General features: G+C 33.3%; 1 protein-coding gene and 1 pseudogene across 4 annotated transcripts in view; both read right to left on the bottom strand.

Annotated features, from left to right (window-relative positions):
* Positions 1-27,089, bottom strand: part of LOC118200281 (insulin-like peptide receptor) — a 529,147-nt gene that overhangs the window by 160,388 nt on the left and 341,670 nt on the right. For all 4 annotated transcript variants that reach the window (XM_085818478.1, XM_085818480.1, XM_085818477.1 and 1 more), the window contains 2 exons: positions 2,663-2,764; positions 2,106-2,253 (listed from right to left, as the gene is read on the bottom strand). In XM_085818478.1, the coding sequence (XP_085674604.1) occupies positions 2,106-2,253; positions 2,663-2,764 (250 nt within the window). The remainder of the gene's footprint in view (positions 1-2,105; positions 2,254-2,662; positions 2,765-27,089) is intronic.
* Positions 6,483-7,200, bottom strand: LOC146996771 (eukaryotic initiation factor 4A pseudogene; annotated as a pseudogene).

The raw sequence follows: 27,089 nt of genomic DNA, 5'->3' as shown, positions 1-27,089 counted from the left end.
CCTCTTCCTCTTATCCCAGATTTCTCTTATCTCACCCACATTTTTACGGCATTTTCAAGTTCAGGCCAAGATGGAGCTGGGCATCGAAGGTTATGTTTTTGTTTTTTAGCACTCTTCAGTTGATCTTCCTGCAGTCGCAAAGTACATATCATTTTTTCGGTAGGTGGTGGACCAAAATGCCTTGCTGCTGCTCTGTTTCCATGCACTTTGGCGCAGTTTAACACTCCTAGTTTATAAAGAATTGTATAGCTTAATCTCTTGTTTCCTGTAGTCATATTTTCCAAGGTATTTTTTTTAAACAAATAGTTTTAAGCACCGATACTGGCACGTTTATACAGAGTAGCACCGATACCGATACGTGTGTCGGCTGAGTCAAAGAAAGTCTATGTAAAGAAGAAAAGGCTCCATAGACGTAATGTGACCATCAAACCTGTTCTAACTTCGACATCAGCTTCGAGCTTTGGCGCTTTTTGGCGATAGTTATTTCACGCATGCACAAAATAATTATGGCAGATGTGATGTAGAAAAAGTTATGTGTGTCTAGACATTTATCCGGCCTAAAAATTGCATTCAGTATTGAAAGTTAACCTGTGTCGTTCACATATAAGACACAGGTAACTTTTTTGAGACCAAGTTTAGGAAAAAAAGTGCATCTTATATGTCGTCAAATACGGTACCTCTGGGCTATATCCAGCTTATCAGTATGCTTTTTATCATAATCTCCATATTACTGTTTTATTCGACTAAGCTCAAACTTTGAATAGCTGATGTGTCAGTTTTCTCTTGTATGCTTAAAAATGTCCTCCTACAAACTTCCAGCACTATTAGGACAAACGGAAATTCACAATTTCTTAAATTGACAATGTAATCTACAAAAATAAGTACTAAATTGAGTATTTATATTGAGGGTTTATTGTTCAGTACTTCTGTGAATGATAAATTAATTTAAAAATAAATTATATAATTAAAAATTTTAAATAAAGATAAAATCATTAACATTTGAATAAGGTTATAATCATAGGTACAATGTATTTTTCCTCCGATCATGAAACTGGCAGACATATCGCCAAACTTATTATATTCATTCTGATGGAAGTTTAAAGGAGTATATTGTTGTTTAATTAGTCAGGTAATTAACAGATACAAATTACAGATATATAGCCCCAAAATTATTAAATAAATATGAGCTTAGAGCTTAACCAAACATTTTGGTGAAAGTCTGGACTGGACAGATCCTCTTTATTCAAACAGATAATCAGCAGATAAGTGGCTTATTGAGGATTAACCTTTTAACTGTCATGCCCGAAATAATCTCGGGTACAGCACTGGTATTCCAAAATGTCACGCTTGAATATTACTCAGGCTAACTTTTTTTGAGTGCATCGTATTGTTATACCCGATATATATCGTGAGAAGTTTATTTCGGCTTCAGTTCAACAGATGGCATCATCTTACTAAAGGTTTCAAAAGATAGAGGTTAAAGTTCAAAGTGCGCGTCACTTTTTTTTTACTTTTTGGCTGCGAGGCAAACATTTCATTTTTTAAATTAAAAAAATTGAAAATTTATGCACCCAAATCATGAAAATAACTTGACAGTTAAAAGGTTAATCAGTGTTACATAAAACCAAGGTGAGACCTTAGCCATCACGAGCACTAAATTCCTTTGTATGGCAACAGTTCATGTTTGCAGAAAAAGGTTGGTGGGAAAATATGCTATGTGCCTGTTCATTACATAACACGAGTATCTCTTAAAGTTCAACTCTGAAAAGCAATCATTAAAAAATATATAAAATGGTTCTCATATAATAATATGAATGATTTTGTGGCCCTCAACTAATGATATTTGGTTATCACTGCCCTGAATAAAGAGTCAAAATAAAGCCATGATCTGCAAAATTACTAATGTTATTGCTGATAATAATATTTAGTTTTTCTAAGTTTCATATGTTAACATGTTTTGAAATATGACACACAGAGGAATTTCTTGCATGAAAACTTGCTTTGTTGAAAAATTAATAAGAGCTTTTAATCTCAAATATCAAAACAAATGTTTTATAATTTCTAAACATATTGTACAAAAACAGCTTCATAGAAATGACACTTACTCTTTCTTGTCACGCTGCTCCCCTTTAATGAGAGTCAAATTGCGTAAAAAATTTAACGAGACAAGAGGATAAGATCTGGCGATTTTCAGATAACCTCGAATTACTTCAATGTTACTAAGGCTTGCTTCAAGTTCTTTAATAATGCTATCTAAAATACAGAAATGTCTATATGTTATTTCTCACAGTGTTTACATTCCCTTTATAATTCACAGTATAAAATTTAAAACATGAGAAACTGTATTTATATAATTTTACTATTATTGAGGCTAAACCAGATTCAAGGTTTAACATGTATGATACGATACACATTACGCAAATTATTATTAATGAACATTCTGCACACCAAATAAAACAATACAGGGTTTGTCAAAGTACTTATGCAGCTGCCATTGCTTAGAAAATGACAAATTTAAAATACCTCATTTAAAAACTCTAAATTATAATTTAGAAATAATATTTTTATGTTTAAATAAGACTTGCTTACTGCAACTGATGTATTAAACGCGAAATACTTATATCTATACATACTTATATTATCTACAATTTTAGTTACTTACTACCCCCTCCATGAATTTGTATTTCCAATGAACCATTCACAAAGGTACAGCCTTTCATCTTCTGAGCAGTTTGAACACTATCAACAACTACACCTTTACAAACTGCAAGAAGAGAATAAAAAGTAACTCTTTAAAAATGCAGCTATAAATATAGAATTCAAATGGAGATGAGTTACATTTTACATAATTATATAGTTTAAAAGGAACAGAAAACACTTTAAAATGATATTTAGAACCATTATTTAATTAAAAGCATCTACACAAAATATGAAATTTCTCTCTAAAACTTATTTTAAAAAACTGCATAAAACATAAGACAATAAATTTGGTGAAAAATAAGCACATAACCTTAATACTACATCAGAATCATGAATCAGTCCCTTGTTCTTCGCAAAATTTGTTATTGTGGTTACTTTAATAAAACAATGCCTATTTATTAATATTATTGTAACTGGAAATATTCTTTGGTATTACTGATGTTGGCAAATATCAGTGCTTTTGCTGTCTTAATATGAGTTACCTCAAAATCAGCTGGGATGGCTTCCATAAAAAATTCTGAATTTTAAATTTTGTTTCACGCTTTCTTATGCTAAATAATTCAGAACAACAAGAAAAGAAATATTGTTTTGTCATTTTGCAACCCATTCTCCTTTTAAAAAAACACACACACTGAAATGTTTCAGATTTCAAATTACATCCAAAGGGGCATTTTTTTAACATTTTGTGAGTTACATTTATTTATTACATATCACGTTCTTCCTACTTAAACCATAAAATTCAGTTCAACAGCAATATCGCAAAACAGTTTTAAAATTAGCATATCTTTAAAACTTCTGACACACAGACTCACACATTTGAGACAAAAATGTTTTTTTCTGTACAACATTGCCATTGCTCGCTTTGAAATCCTTGAGTATGTGAATCAAAAATTCGTTAAAGTTTTACAAAATAGGAAATTGATATAAAACAAATCCCAAATTTCAAATTTTCTTCCATATGCCCATATTCGTAGGAGGATTACATCATTCAAAATTCGATGGCTCTATGTACCTTTGTTTTATCACAATGCGAGAAATATACACACATTTATGCAAATTTTTCATTATTTAATTTCTTTAAATATAACAAAGGGTGATAATACTCTGTGGCAACAGTTAAGAACAATAGTCCTTCAGGGACAAAGCCTCTTTGGACTAAAAAAACGCTAAAGGTGCATATTCACTTAACATCTAATAACAACTCTAGCTACTCCAGAATACCATTAATAAAACAAACTGCACAGTTCTGAGAAAAAGACAAAAATTAATTAAATTTTCAAGCATCCTTTTTTTTAATCTTCATATGACATTCCAATAGATTATATAGGGTAATGGCAACTAAGTGATTGCACTTTAGATATGAAGGAAAATTCAAAATTTTTACTTAAATATAATTTGATTAAATTAGATATTGCCTGTTTTTGTTGATGACATTTTGTTTTCTTTCAGACAGTGTCATAATTCTATGTTCATAAAACTCCTGATTTTTGTCGACAAATAAATTAAATGTGATTTTTTATCATCAGCATCATTAAAAATTCTATCATCTAAGGAATTCTGCACAATAAAATAGAAATGAGAATCTGAAGGCACGAAGTAACAGCTATGGACGCTCTTGCCATCTCATAGGTGCACCTCCCAGCACGCCGTCAAAAACCATAATAATGGCCACTAGCTAACCACATTGCTGTTTTCTCTCATCATGGTTGCCAGATCACTTCTGTCTTAACATACCGCCCGGGTTGGGCATTTGTTACATAGTTAACAATGACCAAAATTAAACAGTTTTAAATCACCATATAGTCCAAATCATATCACAAAATTTAAATTGATACACATGAACAAAAGCAATAAACATAATTAACCACAGAACATGAAATGCACAACATCTAAATTAAAATACAATGCATATATAATAATTTTTTGAACTCAGGAAATATACATGAAATTATGTAACATCTACTGGTAGTACAGCTAATTTAGTTATTGTCTTTTTAAAAAACCTGACTTGGTTCTTACAATACAAATTCTAACCTTTTTATCCTTACCATAAATTACCTCTTCTATTTTACCCAGTAACCAAGTCGAAGTGGGCATGTTGTCTTCCTTTTCTAAAACTATAGCGCCCTTTCTAACGTTATCCTTAGAGAAATACCACTTAAATCGTTGCTGTAAATGACTGATGTAATCATTTTGCCATCTTTTCCACAAATATTGCGTTACTTTAGTAGTGCGCTGCCAGCGCTTTAAAGAACTATCAGAAAAATCAGTTAAATCAGGCTCTATTATTGATGTTAAAGGTCGCCCGACTAGAAAGTGTGCGAGTGTGGTGTGGTGTGGTGTATTTAATTATGGCAAAGCACACTAGGGCTATCTGCCTAAGAGGAGGGATGCCTTCGTGGAGGACTTTCTAAGGGAAACTGGCTCGTATACACGTTACACATGGGAAAAACCACGAAAACGCACATGCAGCCAGCCTGTTCGTGGGATTCGAACCTCGGACCGAACTAGGACCACAAAAGTTCAATTCATTGTTCAGCGACTTTACCGCTCGGCCGCTGGTGGGCCCAAAAGTGTGCAGGTGTAAGAGCTTCTAAATCACTGGTGTCATTTGACAAAGGGGATATTGGATGTGAATTTAAAATTCCTTCAATCTGGTTCAAAATTATAAGAAACTCCTCAAATGTAAAAATCAATCTCCCAACTGCACGCTTAAGATAAAACTTAAACGACTTAACACCTGCCTCCCAGATACCTCCAAAGTGAGGAGCCCTGGGAGGGATAAACTTCCAATGAATTCTTTCAGATGTCAGATATTTGGTTAAGAATTCATCAGGGTATTTCAACAAATTGTAGAGTCACTTCAATGCATTGCTAGCCCCAACAAAATTTCGAGCGTTATCACTAAATAAGGACGCGCATTTACCCCTTCTAGAAATAAATCGCTTCAAAGCAGCAATAAATGATTCTGTAGACAAATTTGAAACGATCTCGAGGTGGACTGCACGAGCCAAGAGGCAAACAAAAATTGCAAAATAAATCTTGTGCACTACGCTCTTCTTCTGAGTTGTATACTTTATACCAAAAGGACCACAAAAGTCAACACCAGTATGGTTAAAGGGAAAGGATGGATTCAGTCTCTCTAATGGTAAATTTCCCATCTTTTGATTAAGCAATACTGGTTTTACCTTGGCACACGTAACACATTCCCTTACTACCTTTCTAGCAAGATTACGGCCACTTATCGGCCAAAATTTTTGTCTAACACTATGCAAGAGCGCTTGTGCTCCAGTATGAAAGTTTCGAATATGGTAGTGTAACATAATTAAATGAGTCAGTTTATGATTTTTTGGCAGGACAGCAGGGTGCTTGGTGTTGAAGGGCAAGTTAGCTTCCTGCAGTCTACCACCTACTCTAATAACTTGAGATTCATCTAAAAAGGGACATAAAAATTTTAACTGACTATTTTTACATACTTCCCTTTTCTTACTTAAGTTCTTGAATTCTTCAGGAAAGCTTGGATTTTGGACTAAGGGAAGTAATTTATTTTCGCTTAACGAAACCTCATCTACTGTCAGATGACCTACTTGTTTTTCCTTGGATCTACAATTTCTTATAAATCTTAAAACATAAGCAAAAACATTAATTAATTTAGCATAACAATTAGTAATACTAAAAACATCATCCAAAAGAGAATTTTTAACAGTTACTGTCAAATTTACATTAGAAATAAGTTTTAGTTCGCGCACATAGTTCTCATTTGAATTTTCTCATTTGAAAAGTTCTCATTTGAAAGTTGATATTAACACTATTATAATTAATGACCTGTTGATGCAGAAAATTTGGTCCTTGAAACCTCGAGACAACATTTCATCAGCTTCATCTAAAACAAATATTCGTATATGATTGGTTCTAAGAGCTTTTCTGTTAATCATATCAAATACTCTCCCTGGAGTACCAACAACTACATGAACACCCATTTCAAGTTTCCGTATGTCTTCTCTGACATTAGTTCCACCAATGCAAGCATGACACTGTGCTCCCATGTAGTCACCTAATGCAATACTACTTGAATCTGTTGTGCCAATTCTCTAGTTGGAGTAAGAATTAAAGCTTGACACTCTCGTAACCCAGTATCCATTTGTTGTAAAATAGCTATGGAGAAAGTTGCTGTTTTTCCAGTACCAGACTGGGCTTGAGGAATAACATCAAGATCTCTTACACATGGCATAATTGCTCTCTGCTGAATAGCTGATGGCTTCTCAAAACCGTAAGCATAGATGCCACGCAGAAGTGGCTCATGTAATTGCATATTATCAATAACTTCTTCCCAATTGCTTTCAATAATTCCATTTGTTTCCATTCCTGGTGGGCCATCATAATCACGGTCTCTTTCAGCATTGCGTTCATAATCTGGACCATTTCCATTTCCGTCGTCATTCGACATCGCCAGCTGGATATAGAACAGCACGAAAACCGCCGAGGTCGTCGAGCCGGAGTCGCATAGGCGCACCTCGAGGCAAGCAATCAAGAACAATAATAATGGCCGCTAGCTAACCACGTTGTTGTTTTCTTTCATCGTGGTTGCCAGATCACTTCTGCCTTAACATACCACTCGGGTTGGGCATTTGTTACATAGTTAACAATGTAACAAATGCCCAACCCGGGCGGTATGTTAAGGCAGAAGTGATCTTCCTCAGCAAAAATGTGCTGAGGATGCACTTCTGCATCTTAGCAACATTGTACAGAGGGGCAAGATGAGAGGTTTATACACTATTTTAATTTTTCTTGATATTGAAGGAGCTTTTGATAATGCATGGTGGCATGCTGTTCTTAATTTAATAAAAGAAATGAAGATGCCTCATCGTCTCACCCAAGATGTTTTAGATTTTATTTATCATTGGTCAATGGATTTTAAGTTAAACTTTAACCATGCAAAATCCAAGACCATGTTTATTGATAGAAAAAATACTACTTATTAAGGATATCAATTGCTTTTAAATGACAATCCCCTTGAGAGGGTGAATGAAATTAAATATCTAGGTGTCTCGTTGGACAGCAAATTTAACTGGAAAAAGCATATTTCCTACATTTCTAATAAATGTGAGAGACTTCAGCGTGGGCTGAATCGAATTGCATGTAACAGTTTTGGTATTAAATCGAATGTTAGAGCAATTATTTATAAACAAGGCATTGTACTCTTTATTTCATATGGATGTAGAGCTTGGGGATTGTCTCTAAAAAAGAAAATTAACTCTAAACGCCTGCTTCGAGTCCAAAGACGAATTTTGCTGCGAGTTATAAGCGGTTACCAAACTATTAGTTACAATGCTGTTTTCTCTCTTGCCGGATTTCCACCCCTAGATTTGTTTATCCTGACCTTTATAGATTACAAGAATAGTCTTGCAAATTACTCCAATTCTCACTTTGATCGTTTATTGCCCTTGTCTGTTCTCCCACATCCTTCTGTAAGACAACCAGTACAGATTCTAGATAGTATGGACACTGATGTAAATTCATTCTCATTTGTGTTGTATACAGATGGTAGTAGGATTGATGATAAAGTTGGTTTTGCTTATGTTATTTTTGAAGATGATATTGAAATTGAGTGTCACCAATTTTGCATTAGAAATGAATGTACTGTATATATTTCTGAGCTTCTGTGTATTAATTTTGCAATTAAGTGGATAATTAGCCAGGATGGACGTGGTTCCAGCTACTTAATCTGTACAAATTCACTCTCTTCCCTGGAATCTCTTAAAAATACCTCTTTATGTAATGATATTATTGTTAATATACAGCAGTCTCTTGGAGATCTGGAGAAGAAGGGTATTTTCAGTGTTTTTTACATTTGTCCGTGGTCATTCGGGTAATTATGGAAACGAGAGAGCTGATTGGCTTGCTAAGAATGCAACTAAAAATGATATTAATGTTGATGTAAATATTGCAAAATCTTATTTAAAAAAAACATTCAAAGCTAAAATGATTGAGCGGTGGAACTGTGATTATATATCTTCTGATAAGGGATCTGTTACAAAAACATTCTTCCCAACTATTTTTGAAAGACTGAAAAGTAAGGACTTGTTACTCAATTTTAAAGTTATGCAATTTTTGCCTGGACATGGTAAATTTAATGTTTATCTTGAACGTTTTAAGCTGACATCTTTCAATTTGTGTAATTGCAATCTTAGCGTTCAGCAAAGTGTTTACCACCTGCTTTTTCGATTGCCCATTGCTTGATAAAGCAAGAAATCTTTTGAAATGTAGATTAAAGCTAGTTGGAATTCATTGGCCGCCGAAATGTTATGATTTTGTATCTTCGACTTCGGCCTACCGAGCTTTCAACGATTTTGTAGACTTTCATTTTAAACACTGTTAATGATTTCTTTATACATTTTTATACTTTTGCATTTGCTTGTGTGTGTGTGTGTGTGTGTGTTTTTTTTTTTTTTGTTTTGTTTTTTTTTTTTTTTTTTTAATCCTTGTTATGATTTCATTGTATTGTTGAAAACTGATGATATTACTTACTATTTTGCCTTTTTTACTTACGATTTGTAAGTCTCGTGTGATACTTTGTGGCACACGAGGATTTCTTTAAAAAAAAAAAAAATGGTGGATGTGACAACACATCCTAACCTAGCTCCAATAATTTTAAGAAAGTGACCAAAGAACAGTGGGTCTATTCATTATGATGTTGGAAAACCACACCATTCAAATTGGCTAATTCTGACCTCTTTTCTTGAACTACATGGCTCAGTTTGGTGAGTTGTTGAATGCAGACATTGGAATTAACTATTTGGTTTATTGGTTAAAGTTCAGAGTACAAAATTCCTTTTCCAACCAAACTGAGAGAATAAACTTTTCATGTGAATCTCAGCTTTTGATGCTGTCTGGGCTGACTCATCCTGCTCCCCCCCCCGCACAATATTTTACCATTAATATCAACTTTTCATCATCAGTAATCAGTTGTTTCAGAAATGGATTAATTTCATTGCATTTCAGAAGCGAATTGCAGATGCTAACGTATTGCATCAAATGAATTTCCTTCAACTGATGAGGGACTCATAAATCAAGTTTCATAACACATCCAAGATATTAAATTTTTTTTAATGCATGTATGCGATACACTAGACTTCTCTGCAATCTCATATGCTATGATGATCTGAGTTGATAATGACGTTGCTATGGTCTTCATCAACTTTAACTGGATGCCCAGATCGTTGAGAATTTTTGAGAGAAGCACCACCTGAATGAAATCTGGCAAACAAATTGGTGACACCATCTTATTTTTAATGCTTCATTCCTATACATAACACATAACTTCCTGTATGCTTTCTATGTGTTTTTGCTTTTTCGTAAACAATAGAATAAAATATGTCTGAAATGCATGTTTCGTTTTTCCATTTTTAAATTGGGATAAAAATGAAACTAAATAACTGATCAACACAACTTTTTTACTACAACATATTCTTTAGAGACACATAATTTTGAAAGTCCACACAACAAGAAATCGATACAAATGCTTTGAACATGCTAACAAAACATAAGAGTGCACCAAAACCAATTATCGGCAAACCAAGAAAACAATACATCTACTTTGAACATACTAACAAAATATAAGAGTGTACTAAAACCAACTATCAGCCAAATCCACAATCATTTGGTTGCAAACCCAGTATTAGACCCAGCTGGAATAAACTTAGCTGTTACCCTATCGATGTTCTGTTAGTAAAAGCTTGTTATGGTGTTATGTTAGTGGAAAGCTTGTTATGGTGAAGTACAAGAGCAAAGAACTACAATTCAAATTAAAAAGAAACAGAGGAGAAGTACTGAAATTAGCAATATGGTATTTTCTAGCCCCGTTTAGCCTATGAAGTTCATTATCAAAAATGAAAATCAGCTTCAATAAGTTAGTTCCAGCAATAAATTTTAATTGTCAGAAAACAGTTAAAACACATTAAAAAATTAACATCCTCAATTCAGCTGGACTGTTTAAAACACAATATTTGTGATTGTGAACTGTTTAAAACACAAAATGGGAGGGTCACTTTAGAATTATTATCAAGGAAATATCATTTAGAGATCCATATCAATCATAGAGAACATTAGGGTTTCAGGGCCAAACCTGTAACACTTGGGAGAGTTAATGGAAACTTTGGGGTTAGCTGTTGAAATAAATCAGTTATTTCATATTTAAATTACTTTTTTCCCTTATTATGTTAACAATATACTATACCAAATGTAAACTTCAGCTTCACTCACATAGTGGTTTTAAAATCATAAAAGATCTAAGCTAAGCAAGTAGACCTTGCGAAGCAACAAAAACAGGTTTTACGATTTGGCCTAAAAGTTCTAACTTTTCAACTTTATGCCAAGTTGGCATAATAATAACCATCAATTGCAGTGAAATAAACAATGGTTGATGATTTTGCTGAATTACCTACACACTTACACCTTGCTCAACTCCCTGGCTACAGCTTAAACCCTGTTAAACAGGTGTGAATGGGTTTGATGATTTTTATACCTTAACCCTATGAGCAGTGAGGATTTTCTGCTTTATCATAAAAACCTGTATTTAAAGAGAATTTATTATTTAAATGAGTACAATTACTTAATTCAGTCTCTATTTTCATAAACTCAATTCATTACGATGACATTGACATTATTCAAGAAAATATTAAAGCAAAATGTCTTAGGTTAATATGTATTAAGTCAGAAAAATTCTCATGACCAAAGCAGGTCATGGTGCTCAGAGAGTTGAAACCTAAAGCTTTATGATTGGGGGGGGGGAAATCGTCTGAAAGAAGCCTTACAAGATGGCTATGAAAGATGGTTAATAAAAATCAGCCATGTAGCTTATGGAATGAAGCATCAAGAATGTAGTACTTTTAAATCAACATAAACTGTGTTACTAAAGTGTTGTTCCTTTAAATAAGACATTTTTTCCTGAGTTAACAGCAATTTCTTTTTTAAAATAAATTTCTAACTTTTCATAACTAACTGCCGCTACTTCTGTGTTCAGAAGTAGTTGCTTACCTGAGGCACTTACCTCTCACCATTGTCCTGATTCTGTTCCACAGTAAGCTGTGATGAAACATGGGTGCATTACTTAACTTCTGAGCCAAAATGAACAAGCATGCAATAATGATATTCAAGTTCACCTTATTAAGGAAAGCCAAAATAACATTTTCACCTAGTAAAATTAAGCCCCCTCTTTTTTGAAAGGGAAGGGATTCAAAAGCAATTCCTTATTTTGATTTTCTCAATACAAATAAAGTATTGAGAAAGAAATACAACTAAGTACTATTCAATGAGAGAGAAAACAAAGCTAGCAATTCATTTCTTTGATTCAAATTGTTTTCTTTAAGAAGTTCCTTTGACATTAAAACATTACAGCAACTCAGATGAGATGTTCTACCTCATCTGTCATTATAGTCGAGATTTAGCACCACTGGATTTTCATCTATTCAGTCCATTTACATAATTCTTAAATAAAGTTTATGTGTTAAATTTCTGTTCATATTTGAATAGGCCTCACATATTTTCTGCATTATTTTCAGAATGTTACACTACAGTAAATCACAAGATACATATTATTTGAGATTAATACAAAAATCACGGAATTGTTGCCTGAGTATCACTGAAAATTACATGGATAGGTCACATGAATAATAAAGAATATCTGCATATATGTTTAGCCTCAGCTCCAGCTTCATCTAAATTTAATAATTCAAAGCAAAATATAACTTTATTTAGTCGTCGCTTATCGTAATTATTTATCTGGTACTTTCTAAAAATTGCCAGCTTATGCAGCTACCTATGTCACCCGTATGTGAAGTGGGTTCTGCTTACACTTCCTATTAAAAATAATCAGTTCCTACAGCACATTACTTATAATACATCTTTAGCCAACTCTAACTTAATTTGGATCAATGATTCTAAGGTTTTCTCCTTTTGATTTTGGTGATAATTTTATTACTAAAAAGGCAATGTAAAAGCAAAACAAATTGATAAGCTTTTTAATAATTTACTGGATTCAACAGAAAATTGGTATTTTAACAAACAATTATGATGAAGATTCATGTTTTGAGTCAAATTTTTTATAACATTTCAATAAATTCAGAACAAGAATCAAATATATATTTCAGCAGCTTTGTAAAACACCAAAAATTCACAAGTGCAGTTCAATTTTAAAGCTCTTGAAAACATAATTTTAGAAGTGCTGTAATATGTAAGTATAAGAATTCAATTAAGAAATATATCTATATGTAAGATAAAAAATACATAAGATAAAATACTAACTTCAATTTGCAGTAGACCCTCTAACTATGCTTTTTAATTTGGCTGTTTCTCCTTTTTGGGAGAGGGCTAAAAACAGTAACATGTATTCAAATAATCTCTTTCAATTATAGCATTTCAAAATCACTCCTTACCTCACGATTCTTAATAATGTTCTGATTCTTATACAGTACATCCATTATCTGGAATGATCTAAAATCACCACCAACAACGTTTGCCTCGTAGGCTTTACGCAGGCACATTTAATTTCCCCCTCCGCATAATAAAACATCCACATAATAAACATCCCGATTCTTAATTTCACTTCGACACTACATAAAACACCTTGTTATTGATGAAATAATCATATTAGCATATATTTGTACGATCAGTAATTTGGCTTCGTTGCTGCGTATCTGCTTCACACACATCACAAACTGAAAATTCCACAGATATACATCGTTGATCTGACGGCAACCTGGAGAATCATTATTTATTATACAGTGGTGGCCAAAATTGCGGACCCTTTTGGAAATTTTTATGTTTTTGAACTTTGCATGCTTATAGAAAACGTTGCGTTTCACAAAATGCAAACTTGTATTTAAAAGAGAATTTATTACTGAATTCAATACAAAACACAAAATTTAATTATTTCCAATACAAAAAAAGTTAAACGATAATAGTTATCGATATACATTAGATAGTGATGATTGCAGTGAGTTATCAGTACTTAGTACGGTACCCTTTATTTTTTATTACCGCTTCACATCGACGTTTCATTGAGCTGACAAGAGTTTTAAGCTCGTCTTTCGTTATTACATGATGCCAGGAAACAATTATAGCCTCAATTAGTTCCATTTTATTTGATGGGTGCCTCATTCGGACAAGAGTTTTCAAACGCTGCCACGATTTTCGATAGGATTGAGGTCAGGACTGTTTCCTGCCCATGACAACAATTTAATGCTCTTTGTACGAAACCACTCTTTTGTTGGCCGTGTGGCAAGGAGCAGAATCCTGCTGAAAAATAAACGAAGCATTGTTGGGAAAGAGATCTCTGATGGAGGTAGAAGTTTTGGTTCTAGAATACTGTCAATGTATTTTCTGGCATTCAGTGTCCCATCGATGGCACAAAGGCGACCAATACCATCTGCTGACATGCATGATTAAATCATAACACTAACTGGGTTCTTCACAGTTGCTTGAATGCAGTCAGGATGTAGCTCTTCTCCTATTCTACGTCTTACATATTTTCGCCCATCACTATGGAATAACGATATCTTAGTTTCATCACTCTATATAACTTGTGACCACTGATCATCTGTCCAATTAATGTGTTCCTTTGCTCACTGTACTCTTTTTTTTTTTTTTTTTTTCCGTTTTCGTTGCTGAAAATTAAGATAAGGCTTTTTTCATGGAATTCTACCTCTCAGTCCAACATCTGTTAATTTTCTCCTGATTGTTCTTGAACTTACAGAAACACCAGCATCATTCAGATCACTTCTGATGGCCGCTGATGACATTTTTCTATCTTAGAAACATAGTCTTTTTATTCTTCTGTCATCAATAGATGTGGTGCACCTTTTTTGTCCTTTTCCTTCTTTGTTTTTTATTGAATTTGTCTCCTGATATCGTAAACAAAACTTTCGGACTCCAGATGTAGTCACTGAACCACCCACCTGTCTTGCAATTTCAGCGTAGGAAAGACCACTTTCTCGTAACACAATAATATTACATCTCTTTCTAGGTATCCAATGTACTCTTTTATTTGATGTCATTGCTTCTTGACTAAATATTAAAAATTTTTTCCGTTTTCGTTGCTGAAAATTAAGATAAGGCTTTTTTCATGGAATTCTACCTCTCAGTCCAACATCTGTTAATTTTCTCCTGATTGTTCTTGAACTTACAGAAACACCAGCATCATTCAGATCACTTCTGATGGCCGCTGATGACATTTTTCTATCTTAGAAACATAGTCTTTTTATTCTTCTGTCATCAATAGATGTGGTGCACCTTTTTTGTCCTTTTCCTTCTTTGTTTTTTATTGAATTTGTCTCCTGATATCGTAAACAAAACTTTCGGACTCCAGATGTAGTCACTGAACCACCCACCTGTCTTGCAATTTCAGCGTAGGAAAGACCACTTTCTCGTAACACAATAATATTACATCTCTTTCTAGGTATCCAATGTACTCTTTTATTTGATGTCATTGCTTCTTGACTAAATATTAAAAATTTTTATAAAAATTCCTACTTGTAATTGCAGTGTATAAGAAACAGGTCCTCCTTCAACAGAACAAAGCAAAATAATGAATTGTTTCAAGTGTAAACATGATGTCAGCTTCTACTGGCAGTTACTAACATTTGATTGGTTCTCCGAACAAGAACAGTGATTGGCCAGGAAAGCTAGACATTACAAACCACTTCATAACTGTGTTTTTTATTTATATTAAAGTACATATAACTTTTTTGTATTGCAAATAATTGAATTTTGTGTTTTGTATTGAATTCAGTAATAAATTCTCTTTAATTTTAGTAAGTGAATAATAAAGAAGTATGGTAACCTTTTATGTTGACATTACGCTTGGCGATGATTACAGGTTTAAGTTAAATAAGCTAAAAAATGTTGGCAAGGAAAAATTTACCAAAAATTTCTTTCCATATGCTAAAAAAAAAATTTGTTGATGATACTCACAGATCCAAAGATTATATTTAGGGCTATTTGAATTAAGGATAACTGAATTAAAGAGAAAGTACAGTCAAATACCGAAAATCCGCCAATTCCTGATATCTGCGTTGCCTCTCAGAATATAAACATTCAGTTTATATGTTCCAGAAACCGCAACATTGAGTACGAAATATCGAAGATTACTGAATAAATGACATCATAATTACCAAATAATAATGAGTCGAAACGGAAATACCAAATTAATATCAAATTATTGATATAAAAAAGTTAAAATAAATAAGATAATTTTTTCCCTCTAATCTGCATCAAGGTAAAAAAGCAGACGATTCATTCAACTCTTTGTTCAAATTCACAATTCACGTTGTTGTATTTTCTGAGCTTTTTTTATTTCATTTCACGAGATTGTTTAGTGCTGCCTTTTTTTTAATCCAGATATTTTGTGGATAAATTAAGAATATTTAAAATTTCAGCCCTTTTTAATACGACAGATAAGAAACGCGCTCGTGATTTTACTGCTTGTAACGTTGAAAAATGTAAACATGTTGCATTGACGGTAACGCAAAAAGTGCAAATTCTGCAAAAGATGGAAGCAGGTGCTACTCCTCGATTTATAGCAGAATGGTATGGAATCGTGACACGATTGTGTATGATATATGGAAAAATAAAGAAAAGCTGTTGAAATTTCACAGCAATAGTGATTCTAACACTGGAATCCCAAACCGGAAATCTTTGAATAAGGTGAAATCGGCAAACCTCGATGCTGTGTACATATATTACAATGAATAATATAATCAATTTATATATGTAATACTAATTTAATGCATATAATAAATTATTGCAATAATGTATATAATAATTTAATTAAATGTATCTAATATGCCTTATTCATTTTGTACTTTTAGTCCAAATATTATGCTTTATCTTTTCTGTCCTGAAATCCGCAAAATCCTAAAATCCGCACAACCTCTGGTCCCAAGCTTTGCGGATTTCTGGAATTGTACTGTATTAGAATAAGAAACGAAGCAACTTAAACAACTTACACTGAGAGAAATGTTTACTAAGGTAAACAAATAAATATTAAGCTTTTTTTTTTTTTTTTTTTTGTAAATTTTGATATGCTTTGTGGATAAATATTTCATAATATTTATGCTTTGTGGATAATATTTCATAATCATAAATATTTCATTATCTCATAAATCACGATTTCACATTTTTAATTTTATGATTTTTACATGCCATCTTGCCAGATTTAAACTGATGATCTAATATCAGGAAAAATCCCAAATCTGGAATTGCCAACGAGTCCAGATTTTTGACTTTGTACTGTATAATGTTTATTATGAAGGAACTTAAACAATGCTTCACCCAATAATAACATTAAACTTTAATTAACATCTTACTTAGCCAACAAAGATAAAATCATACCAAAACTGAATCATTATTGACCTAACCTCTGACATATAATTTGCGCATATTTATCTTGCTTTCCACTCTGCTAATATGTCACTGCTTAGTTCCTTTTTTCCATTTCCTCAGTTACATTGCCATAAGGATCTAAAAAGGCACAAGTGATCAAGAATAGGCATGCAGATTACATCCATCTTAAGCTGTCTATTAAGAATTTGTTTGTCAAGACTAAAGAAATATTAAACCAGTAATGATCATTGCTTCATTTCTGTAACATTCAGCTTTTCTCACCATGCATCATCAGGAAATTCTCTCTCACACACATGCCATTATATTAGACATTCATAATATGCCATTTAGTATAGCAACTAGAGGAAAACACAGGGCCAGCGGAAGCGGGCCCGCAAGGCCTTCTTTGCAGGTGGGCGCCGACCAAGGGAAGGGGGCCGACCAGCGAACGACACAGAGCATTTTTTTTTTTTTTCTTAAATGCAAAAGAATGTGCATTTATCGGGGAATGTTCCTTGAATGCTTACACAGGACAGGGACCATGGGAGTTCACGCCCCCTCCCAACACCTCCTAACAGAAGGTGTTGCCCCTCCCCACCTTTCCTCTCCAGCTCATCCATCAATGCCTTGTCACCCATCCGTCAATCGTCAGGGATAGTATCACACAAAGAATTTCGAGTTGGGAATTCACGCTGTGAGCAAGTTTAAATCTAGGTAATACCGTACTTAAACCGACTACATATGCAGATGCTGTTCACAACTCACAATGACCCTTCTGCCCATCTAGTACCAGATAACGGTCATTTTCCACGTGTCTAGAAAGCCACATGTTATGTATCATCTACACATTCCATTTTCGTATTTACTGAGTCACTGAGTGGTTGGCGAAGAAAATTTTCGATGCACAATAACCTTACTACTATTGGAAAAGAAAATTCCATTTGATGAAGTACGTTCTTATTTTATTTTACTTGATATAATTTCTATTTATCCTTATTTTATCGTTTTTATTATATTTTTATTTAAAATGTATACAGTGAAATACGAGTTTTTTCTTGAAAATTTCTGTGAGGATGGGAAGGAGGGAACGGATTAGCCCTTTCTATCAGGGAAAATTTGCCATTTTGCCATATGTAAGAATGAACACAGGCACCAACTTTTCATTTTCTTCATGGGAGTTGGTGGGGAGGGCAAGATTTGCATGGACGAAAACGCAAAACTCTATAGAGCAGTGTTTCTCAACCTTTTTTGACCGGTAAAACTTACGAAAAATTTCGCGGACCAGTGTGTTTTTCCCTCCCTCCCAAAAAAACTTTACAAAGTATTCAAGAATTACTACATAAGTGAGTTGTAATATTATTACCATTTGCCTACAATCATATTTAAATATATGTGCCTTTCGTTTCCTTCTTACTCATCCTGGTTATTGATTTTTAATATACCTAAAGAAATAATAGTTATAGCAGAGTATTAAATTCCATGGTTATTAAAAACTTACGCTGATGTATAGTTTTCAGTTGTCCAAACATGCAGAAGAATGTAAGCAAGATAAAAATTGAAACCTAAGACGCCTTAAACAATACGATCCATATTCAATCGTTCAAGTAATCAGCAATACTCGAGGCAAAAAGGAGGCTGGTAAACTAAGCGTACAGCACGGCAATTTATAAAAGGCGATTAGGTACCTAGTTGCCAGGTTGTTATATTTTTATCACCGATCATATTATTTTATAAACTAGTAAACTATTGTTATTGTAATGTGGGTGCTGTTGTAATATCGGTAATTTCGGTTTTCGACAGATAGCTGGATATTTCGCTATCTGTGCACTTGTATAGAGAGTTTATTTTCTATTTCGGGGGGGGGGTTGCTGGTGTTTATAGTCTAAGTCCAAATTCTCAACATTTATACAATTTATTTAATGACTAGACTCCCCAATTAAGCATCTTGGTGTGTTCATGCCATAAACCTTATAAGAAATAGACAAACCCAAACGGGTTTTCTCCCTCGTCTGTGGCGCTGCTGGCTGTCACCTTGATCACATACGGAGGAGTAGGGATGACTTGCAGAAATTTAACATTGGTTGCCTATTGCAGCGTGTATAATTGTCAAGAAAAAGCTGATTGTAGCGTCTCATTTCACAAATTAGAATTTCTACATACTTTTATTTTTGAAATTGAGATTGATTTTTAAAAATTTAGCATATTTATCAAGCATAATTAATGTTCCAAATAATTATAAAGCTATTGCATGGTTTCAGGGCTGGATATTTTTTTAGCATTTCCTATGTTGTAAGGAAATTTGTAACTACTTCCTTTAGAAAAAAATATTTTAAATCTGAACTAATAGAAAATTTCAAACAAGCAATTTTCTCTTGCAATTTTTATGCTTTTATTGATGTAAATAAGTAAAAAGTACTAAAATATTTAAAAACGAATTTTTGAAAGTTTTGTTTAAAATTCTAAATTGTGCTGCTTTTTTTAAATTATAGATGAGTATTATAGCATAATTTCTATAAAGGAATTTTATTTCAATTATATTTCATAATACATCACAGTGATAAACACTTTTGACTCCTTAAAAATTTTTTATACATTTAATTCTAATATTAAAATTGTATTTAACCGTACTAATTAATTTTGCTTGTATTTTATAGCGATTATTTTGTAAAATTTATTTCTAGTAGCCTAGAAAGGCTGTTAGTTTCGAAGCGGAATTTTGCGCTGTTTTACTATAAGTGTCCGTGTCTCCTTGAAAATTGTTGTTACCAAATATTATCGCCCTGTATTATATGTAAAGAAATTAAATAATGAAGAATCTGCATGAATACATGTATGTTTCTTGCACTGTGACAAAAACGACAGTATCTAGAGCCATCAAATTTTGAATAATGTAATCCTCCATCCCATGGGCATCTGGATGGCCGAATTTCGAATTTGTTTTAATCTATTTCATATTTTGTAAAACTTTAGCGAATTTTTTATTAACAAACTCAACGAGTTCAAAGCAAGCGAGCGCTGTATGGAAAATAACAGTTTTATCTCCAGTGCGGAAATTGTAAAGATATGCTGTATTCAAATGTATGTGGTTTACGAAGAACATGATATTCAATAAATATAGGTAACACATAAAACTTTAAAAAAAGGTTCCTTTTGGGCGTAATATAAAATCTGAGTACTTCTAGATTTTATTTTATCTTTTTTTTTCCCTTCATTACACTCAGAAAATTTTATGCTCTGAATTTTATGAATTATTAAAGTAACTAATCCACTTTAATAACTTAATGATCACATAATCAAATAAATATGATGTTTTTGTAATGTTATTATAGTTTGGAAACTCATTGCTTGAAAATGTTCATTAAATTAAAAAAAAAAAAAAAATCAGATCTTGTTTAATTTTACCTTATTTATTTCAAAGCATCATGTACTATCAATCTTATTTAATTTTACTTTATTTTTACGCAAAATTAGGTTCATAAATTTTGTGCTTAGAATTTTTACCGTTTTACCAAAGTAAAGATGTTTGTACAAGAATTACACGTGGGAAAAATGCGCGAAATGCAGTTAAAAAGTGCTTTAATGAGATAGATTAAATCCTATTTGGAAAAAACTGTAGCTTTCATAATCTCATCACTAAACAATATACAGTCAAAAGTTGTTAATTCGGACACCCATAATACGGAATGATCTATAATCCGGACCTCAAAGCTAAAAACTTTTTGCGCATGCGCCGCGTTGGCACATGCGCACAGGCGTTTTTCGCGTGCGCGTAAGACCTTGACTACTGCGCATATACGTGTGCGCAAGTGCAGAATATTATTTATTTTTATTGTATAACGGACAGTGTAAGCTAAAATTACCTAATTTTCTATTTCAGTTAATATTTATCATTGCATAATCTTCGATTTGGATCCCGCTTATTATTTTTTGCAGACTGTAAGAGCAATTTTATAAAAGTAAACTTGAACTTTCGATTATGTCAAAGAGAATTTCTGATGCTGGAACTTCCAAAGGATCTACAAAACGAAAGTATGGTTTGATGTCCAACAAACAAAAAGTGTAATTGCTGCAAAAAATGGATAAAGACATGAAGAATGTGACAGAGAGGTTAGTGAAAACGAAAAAATTTCGATTGACAAGTTAGTCGGTATTCTCGGCACAGCAATTAACGGGGCTTGAACAGGGGAACTTTGTAACTGAACAAGAAATTATGTCTGTTTATAGAATTAAAGACTTTTTAAAACGAAGCAACTTAAACAACTTACATTGAAAGAAATGTTTAATAAAGAAAACAAATAAATATTAAGCTTTTTTTTTTTTTTTTTGTAAATTTTGATACCCTTTAGATCATAATTTTCTTTATTTCATAAATTACGGTTTCATATTTTTAATTTTAGAATTTCTGCATGCCATCTTACGAGATTTAAACTGATGATCTATAATCCGGAAAAATCGATATTCCGGAATCGCCGAAGTCCCGACGAGTCCGGATTAACGACTTTTGACTGTATCCCATTTAATAATTAAAAAGAGTTATGTGATACAAACGCCATAGGTTTCAGTGTTAAAGTTAAACAGATCGTCCCTACTCTTTCTTGCCGACATGTCGGTGACGCGCGTTCTGCCCACTAGGTTAGTCTATCTCTTATAGGTCCATGGTTCGCGAATGCTTTTGTACAGAAAGACAAAAGGCATATAAAAAGCCGCTTGAGGACCTTACCCTAGGCGCATTTGACAGCGTCTGGCATAAAGGACTTATTTTTAAGCTCATCAATTTGAATTTTCCACGGGAAATTATTCTCATCCTCAGCTCATTTTTGAACTCCGGAAATTTTTCAGTGCGGCAAGGAGATTCCAGTTCAAACCCACATCAAATTTACGCTGGTGTCCCACAAGGAAGTATCCTTGAACCAATATTTTATATTTTATACGTAAATGACTTTCCAAAATTCAGTCAAGACCCTAATATTATGTTAGCATGCTACACGGATGACACAGCCATCATCACGAAGTACAGATGACCAAACCACGCCTTGGAAAAGATTCAGCAGATTATTCCTAATATTGAAGCATGGTGTCACCGATGGAAAATTCAGATCAACCCAGAGAAGTCAAAAGTTTTAGTTATCAGAAAATTCAAGACCACAGACCCTCTCACCTGTAATGTTACGCTCTTCGGGAAAACAGTCCCTACTGTAAGCATGGCAAAATACCTAGGAGTCATTTTAAATCGATCGTTTACCTGGAATACACACATAAACAGTGTGTGTGGAAAAGCGTACGACATTGTGAAAAACCTTTCCCCCTACTTTCTAAGGACTCTGGATTAAACCTTGCATGCAAAAGAAGGCTTTACACTGCAATTGTCAGGCCTGTTATCATATATGCCTCCTCGGCCTGGGCAAGTGCTAAGGCAAGTGAAATTCACCGGCTCCAAGTTCTGCAAAATAAGATCCTGAGAACCATCACTAACGCCCCATACTATATTAGAAATGAAGATTTACATCGCGACCTTCATATTGATTATATCAAGGACTATATCCAAGATAAATGGAAACTTTTTCAGGAAAGCAAAGACCAACAGTACAGCTAACTTTGAGTATATTCTGAGCTACGAAATCATCCCGGACGATTTGCTCATCTGACCTTATGCTGCACACTCAGTTAGGCAAGCCAATAATTAAGTGTTACTCGTCAGTACTCCATGCTGATGCTCCGTGTGCATCTTTCCATATCATCTTTTCTGACAAGGATTCCAATCTAGATTTCGACCAATCACAGTGAAGTGCCAGATGGCCGAAGTAAAGAACTGAAGTTTTATATTCAGTTATTTTCATAAAACGTTGAGAATCTTTATTAGATTTTTAATATTAAGTTGGCTTCTGGGGCTACACCCAAGGACAACTAGATATCTACAGGCCTCCTCCATCGATTTGTGACGCCACAAGCGAAGGCGATCGACATATATTTATGTCACTTTTTATTTCAAACACAAAAGTCAAGTGAAATTAATTTTTACAACTTAATATTTTGAATTTTAGGAATATATTTTAGGAATCTTTTTTAGAATTTTGGATACTGCTTGGACATGATTAAACGAAAGATATGATGCAATGAAAAATCACTGTGATAATTTTAGTTTCCTGGGTAATTTATCAGAAATCGATAACGCAAATTTCAAAATAAAATGTGATAAATTAGAAAAATTGTTACAGTGTGATGACAATAAAGATATTAACGCAGAAGAACTCTATGACAAAATAGTAGCTTCGAAAGACATTTTTACAGCCGGTATGAATGACCCATTCAATATTTTGAACTTAATTGTGTCAAATAATTTGTGCTTCCCGAACTTGAAGATCGTACTGAGCATTCCTGTTAGTGTTGCTAGCAGCGAAAAATCATTCTCAAAATTAAAATTGATCAAGACAGATTTACGTTCAAGTATATCACAGGAAAGACTCATAAATTTAGCTTTGATTGCCATTGAAAATGAAATCTGTCAAGAAATACATGCAAAATAAATTATAGAAAAATTTTTAAATATAAAATGCAAAAAAATAAATTATTCTCAATAAATTGTTAAAATCAATTTCAACAAATGCTTTCTTCAAAATTTTCTTCTCCTACACAAAAATTTAGAAAAAAAAAGGGGGGCGACTTCAGCTATTTTGCAGGCGGGCGCCGGATAACCTTGCGCCGGCGCTGGGAAAACAAGTGACACTCATGAGACTGTACACTGTGCCTGACTGAAAAATGATAATCATACACTCTCATTACATTCAATGAGTCAAGCATATTTTCGCGATGGTTCTGAAACTCTTTCTAGAAAATAATTATTACTGCATTAAAGTCCACAGATTACATGTTGTTATTGTCTTGCCCATATTACATGGAACAATGGCTGCCAGAACATACTCCAAAGAGAGGTTTGACTTCTATTTCCACCCCCAATTCAGAGGGAGAGCACCAGGAGGTCTCCCACAGCTCTCCCCTTCCACTAATACCATGGAGGTAAAAAAGGAAGGAGCGGCCAAATCGGCATTAGAAGTGAAGCACTGCTCCCAAGCTTCGGTCACCAGATGGTTGTTTTCTGTTTACATTCAGAAGCTCGCTTGACAGCACTCTGATAGTATTTCGACACAAGACAATTCCATACAAACCGAAAAACAGGACACTTCCGCATAAAAGAAACATTCCTAGTATAATGAATAATACCAATTTCTATAGTTTAGCAACATTTACGCTAAAATCACATCTTGGTTATTTTTCGATAACTAACAATAGCAATTTTGATTATGAATTTGTTTCATAAATTCTAAGCTGTTGAAGTATAAAAATAAAAATTTTAGCAAAAATGCTATGCTTAAAGAATGAAAAATACCTCACCGTAGCTTTAAAATTGTATACATTTTTCGATACCCTTAATACGGTATTCGATACTTTTATTTTATGTTCCAGACGCCAAAATGTTTTAAATAAAATAAATTTTTTTCACATCCATATATTATTGTAACATGTACTTTTTAAAATTAGTGTAAACTACTCGAAAAATATAGTGAATGCACAGAAATTAAAGATTTCCACATGCCGGAAATGAAAAATATGAAATATGTATGGGTATTTATGCATGTGCTTCAAAAAGCATGTATCTGCCTTTAACAAAATACGTAAATATTTATTAAATTATTTATAAATGTATTTGAAATTAAGGATTCATTCATAAATAACTGTGAAAGTTACTGTGAAGAAATCTAACTATTAAATGTATCTAAATTTATAATGATTATAAATATTATCTAAATATATAATAACCTTAACATTGAATTGTAAACATAAATTGACATTCTGTTGACAAATACGTTATAAAACTATTTAAGCAAGAATTGTTCGTACTAGAAAGCAATCTGTTAAAAGGTATTGTAAAGCAATTTCTATGAGATGCGTATTTAAGATAGTAATAAAGAAGATTTTGAAATATGTATTGTTGAAATTAAGGGTAAAAAAATCTAATAAGTAAAATTAAAAGAATTATTCCCCTTACATTTTATAATAAGTCAGTTACAAGTTTAAAATAATATATAAAAAATAATCCTTACTTTATTCCCTTTCAGAAATATTCAGAGAAAGTTAAGTACTATTTAAAGTATTTCACTATTAAATTAAAAGGTGCTCTCATTTGAAATGGACTGAATAGAGCATTAATTACAAATTGACTTATATTTTTCGATTTAAAGATGCATTAGAAGCTAAAAAAATCATGTCATATTTGAGAAAGTATTTTAGGAAGAAGCTCTATAAATAGAAAAGAAATAATGCATAATTTTAATAATACAATAAACTTTGATCTTAATTTTTGTAATCTTTAACTGAATCAAATCGAATTTCCTTAATTTTCTTTTCAAATGTGATTAACGAAAGCTTGTGAGAATATTTCAAATTAAACCATTCTGAGCAAACTGTTCTGTGAAAAGTATAGCATTTAATTCTGTTCAGAATGAAATACTTTTTTAAAATGTACTCTTTTCATATACTAAGGAGTCTGAAGTATTGTAGAAAAAGAAAATATATACATTTATATGCATATTTACGACGTAAGTATAAAATATTTACATCCGAACATGTTAAAACCCATTGAACTCAATGGTAAATTACCCAATGTTTTGGTCACCAAAGAAGGGATTGCCAGTGCTTCAAAGCAGCGTGTAACGTCTTAAGCTATTTATCGACCCTCACGAAGTTCTCAGAAAAAGAATGACCACCATGAAAGTTCCCACGGACATAGTATTTCTCAGCGAATTCTCGGAAAGAGGAAGTGACCAGCAGTCACAAAACAATCTTAGCTTTTTGTTCCTCTTATAGTTGTTCGAAAGGAGACATTGTTCAGTTTCCTTTCACAAATTTATAGGTTCAGTGTCTAAGACCACCCGGTTTGAGACCCCAGTGGGAATCGGAAAGTTCCCACGGACTTTTTCCCAGGCTGTCTTCATCATATACAGTTGTTAATCAAAGTGCTCTCCCCAATCAAGAGGCGCTTCTAAAAATTATGGACAAATAAGGATCCTGGAAGTTTTTCCGACACGCCCAGGACAATTTGAACAAAATCACGGAATGCAGTTCGAAAGAGAAAAAAAAAGTGAGAGTTAGTTGCAGTAAGTAGAGAGAGAAACATTTTCTCGTGATTTTTCCAGCTCGGCCACGAGCAAATTTTTGTTTCGCTCTGTGTAGAGCGATACTAATATCTCAGTCACGAGATTTATAGCGAGGTAGCCGGGCTGCCGCTACCTTACGAAGAGCACCCTACTCGGACACAGCTCAGTCCGGCAACCACCGGCCGAGAGGCTCGATTTATTCAAGACAGCCTCATCTTGAGCCTACCCTCGTTTTGAACTTTCCAAACCAGAACTTTCATCTAAACACCAACTTATTCACCTTACTGTGAGAACAATATTTTATAAGTTTATTATAATTTTTTTTTTTTTTTTTTTTTTTCATATAGACTAGAAAGAAATCAAATAAACCATCTACGCTACCCCTTGTCTTTCAAATTCGTTACAAGGGTATGGGGAAACCGGTTTAGGGCGACTCCATCTAACTTCCTACCTCCATGACTAATCCACACGAGAGGACTTTCAGTTCACTGTACATTTAGAGTGCCACCATTCCGGAATGACACTGTACATTTACAAACATATATGTCTTCTCCGGGATTCAAAAACGGGATGTTCTGTACTGTAATATGTTCCGCTAACCACTATACCGTCTGGGCTACAATCACAGATTACATAAAGGGAACTATTAACATACATTTAACACGCTGAAAGCCACAAAGGTCGCTGGTAACCAGCACTGTGTTTGTAGTGCACAGGGTCACTGGTTACTGGCAAAGCCAAGATTACTAGAAAAACACATAACTTGAGTAATTTTTCAATATATTTAAAATTTTCATTACTAAAAGTGTGTGAAGAAATTAATGCAATACAGAAGAGCATACAGAAATAATTTATTTA

The sequence above is a fragment of the Stegodyphus dumicola genome, chromosome 6 (genome assembly GCF_044657685.1).
Source record: "Stegodyphus dumicola isolate Sdum_Otavi_A_Nest chromosome 6, ASM4465768v1".
Lineage (NCBI taxonomy): Eukaryota > Metazoa > Arthropoda > Arachnida > Araneae > Eresidae > Stegodyphus > Stegodyphus dumicola.
This window is presented reverse-complemented; position numbering and strand designations above follow the sequence as displayed.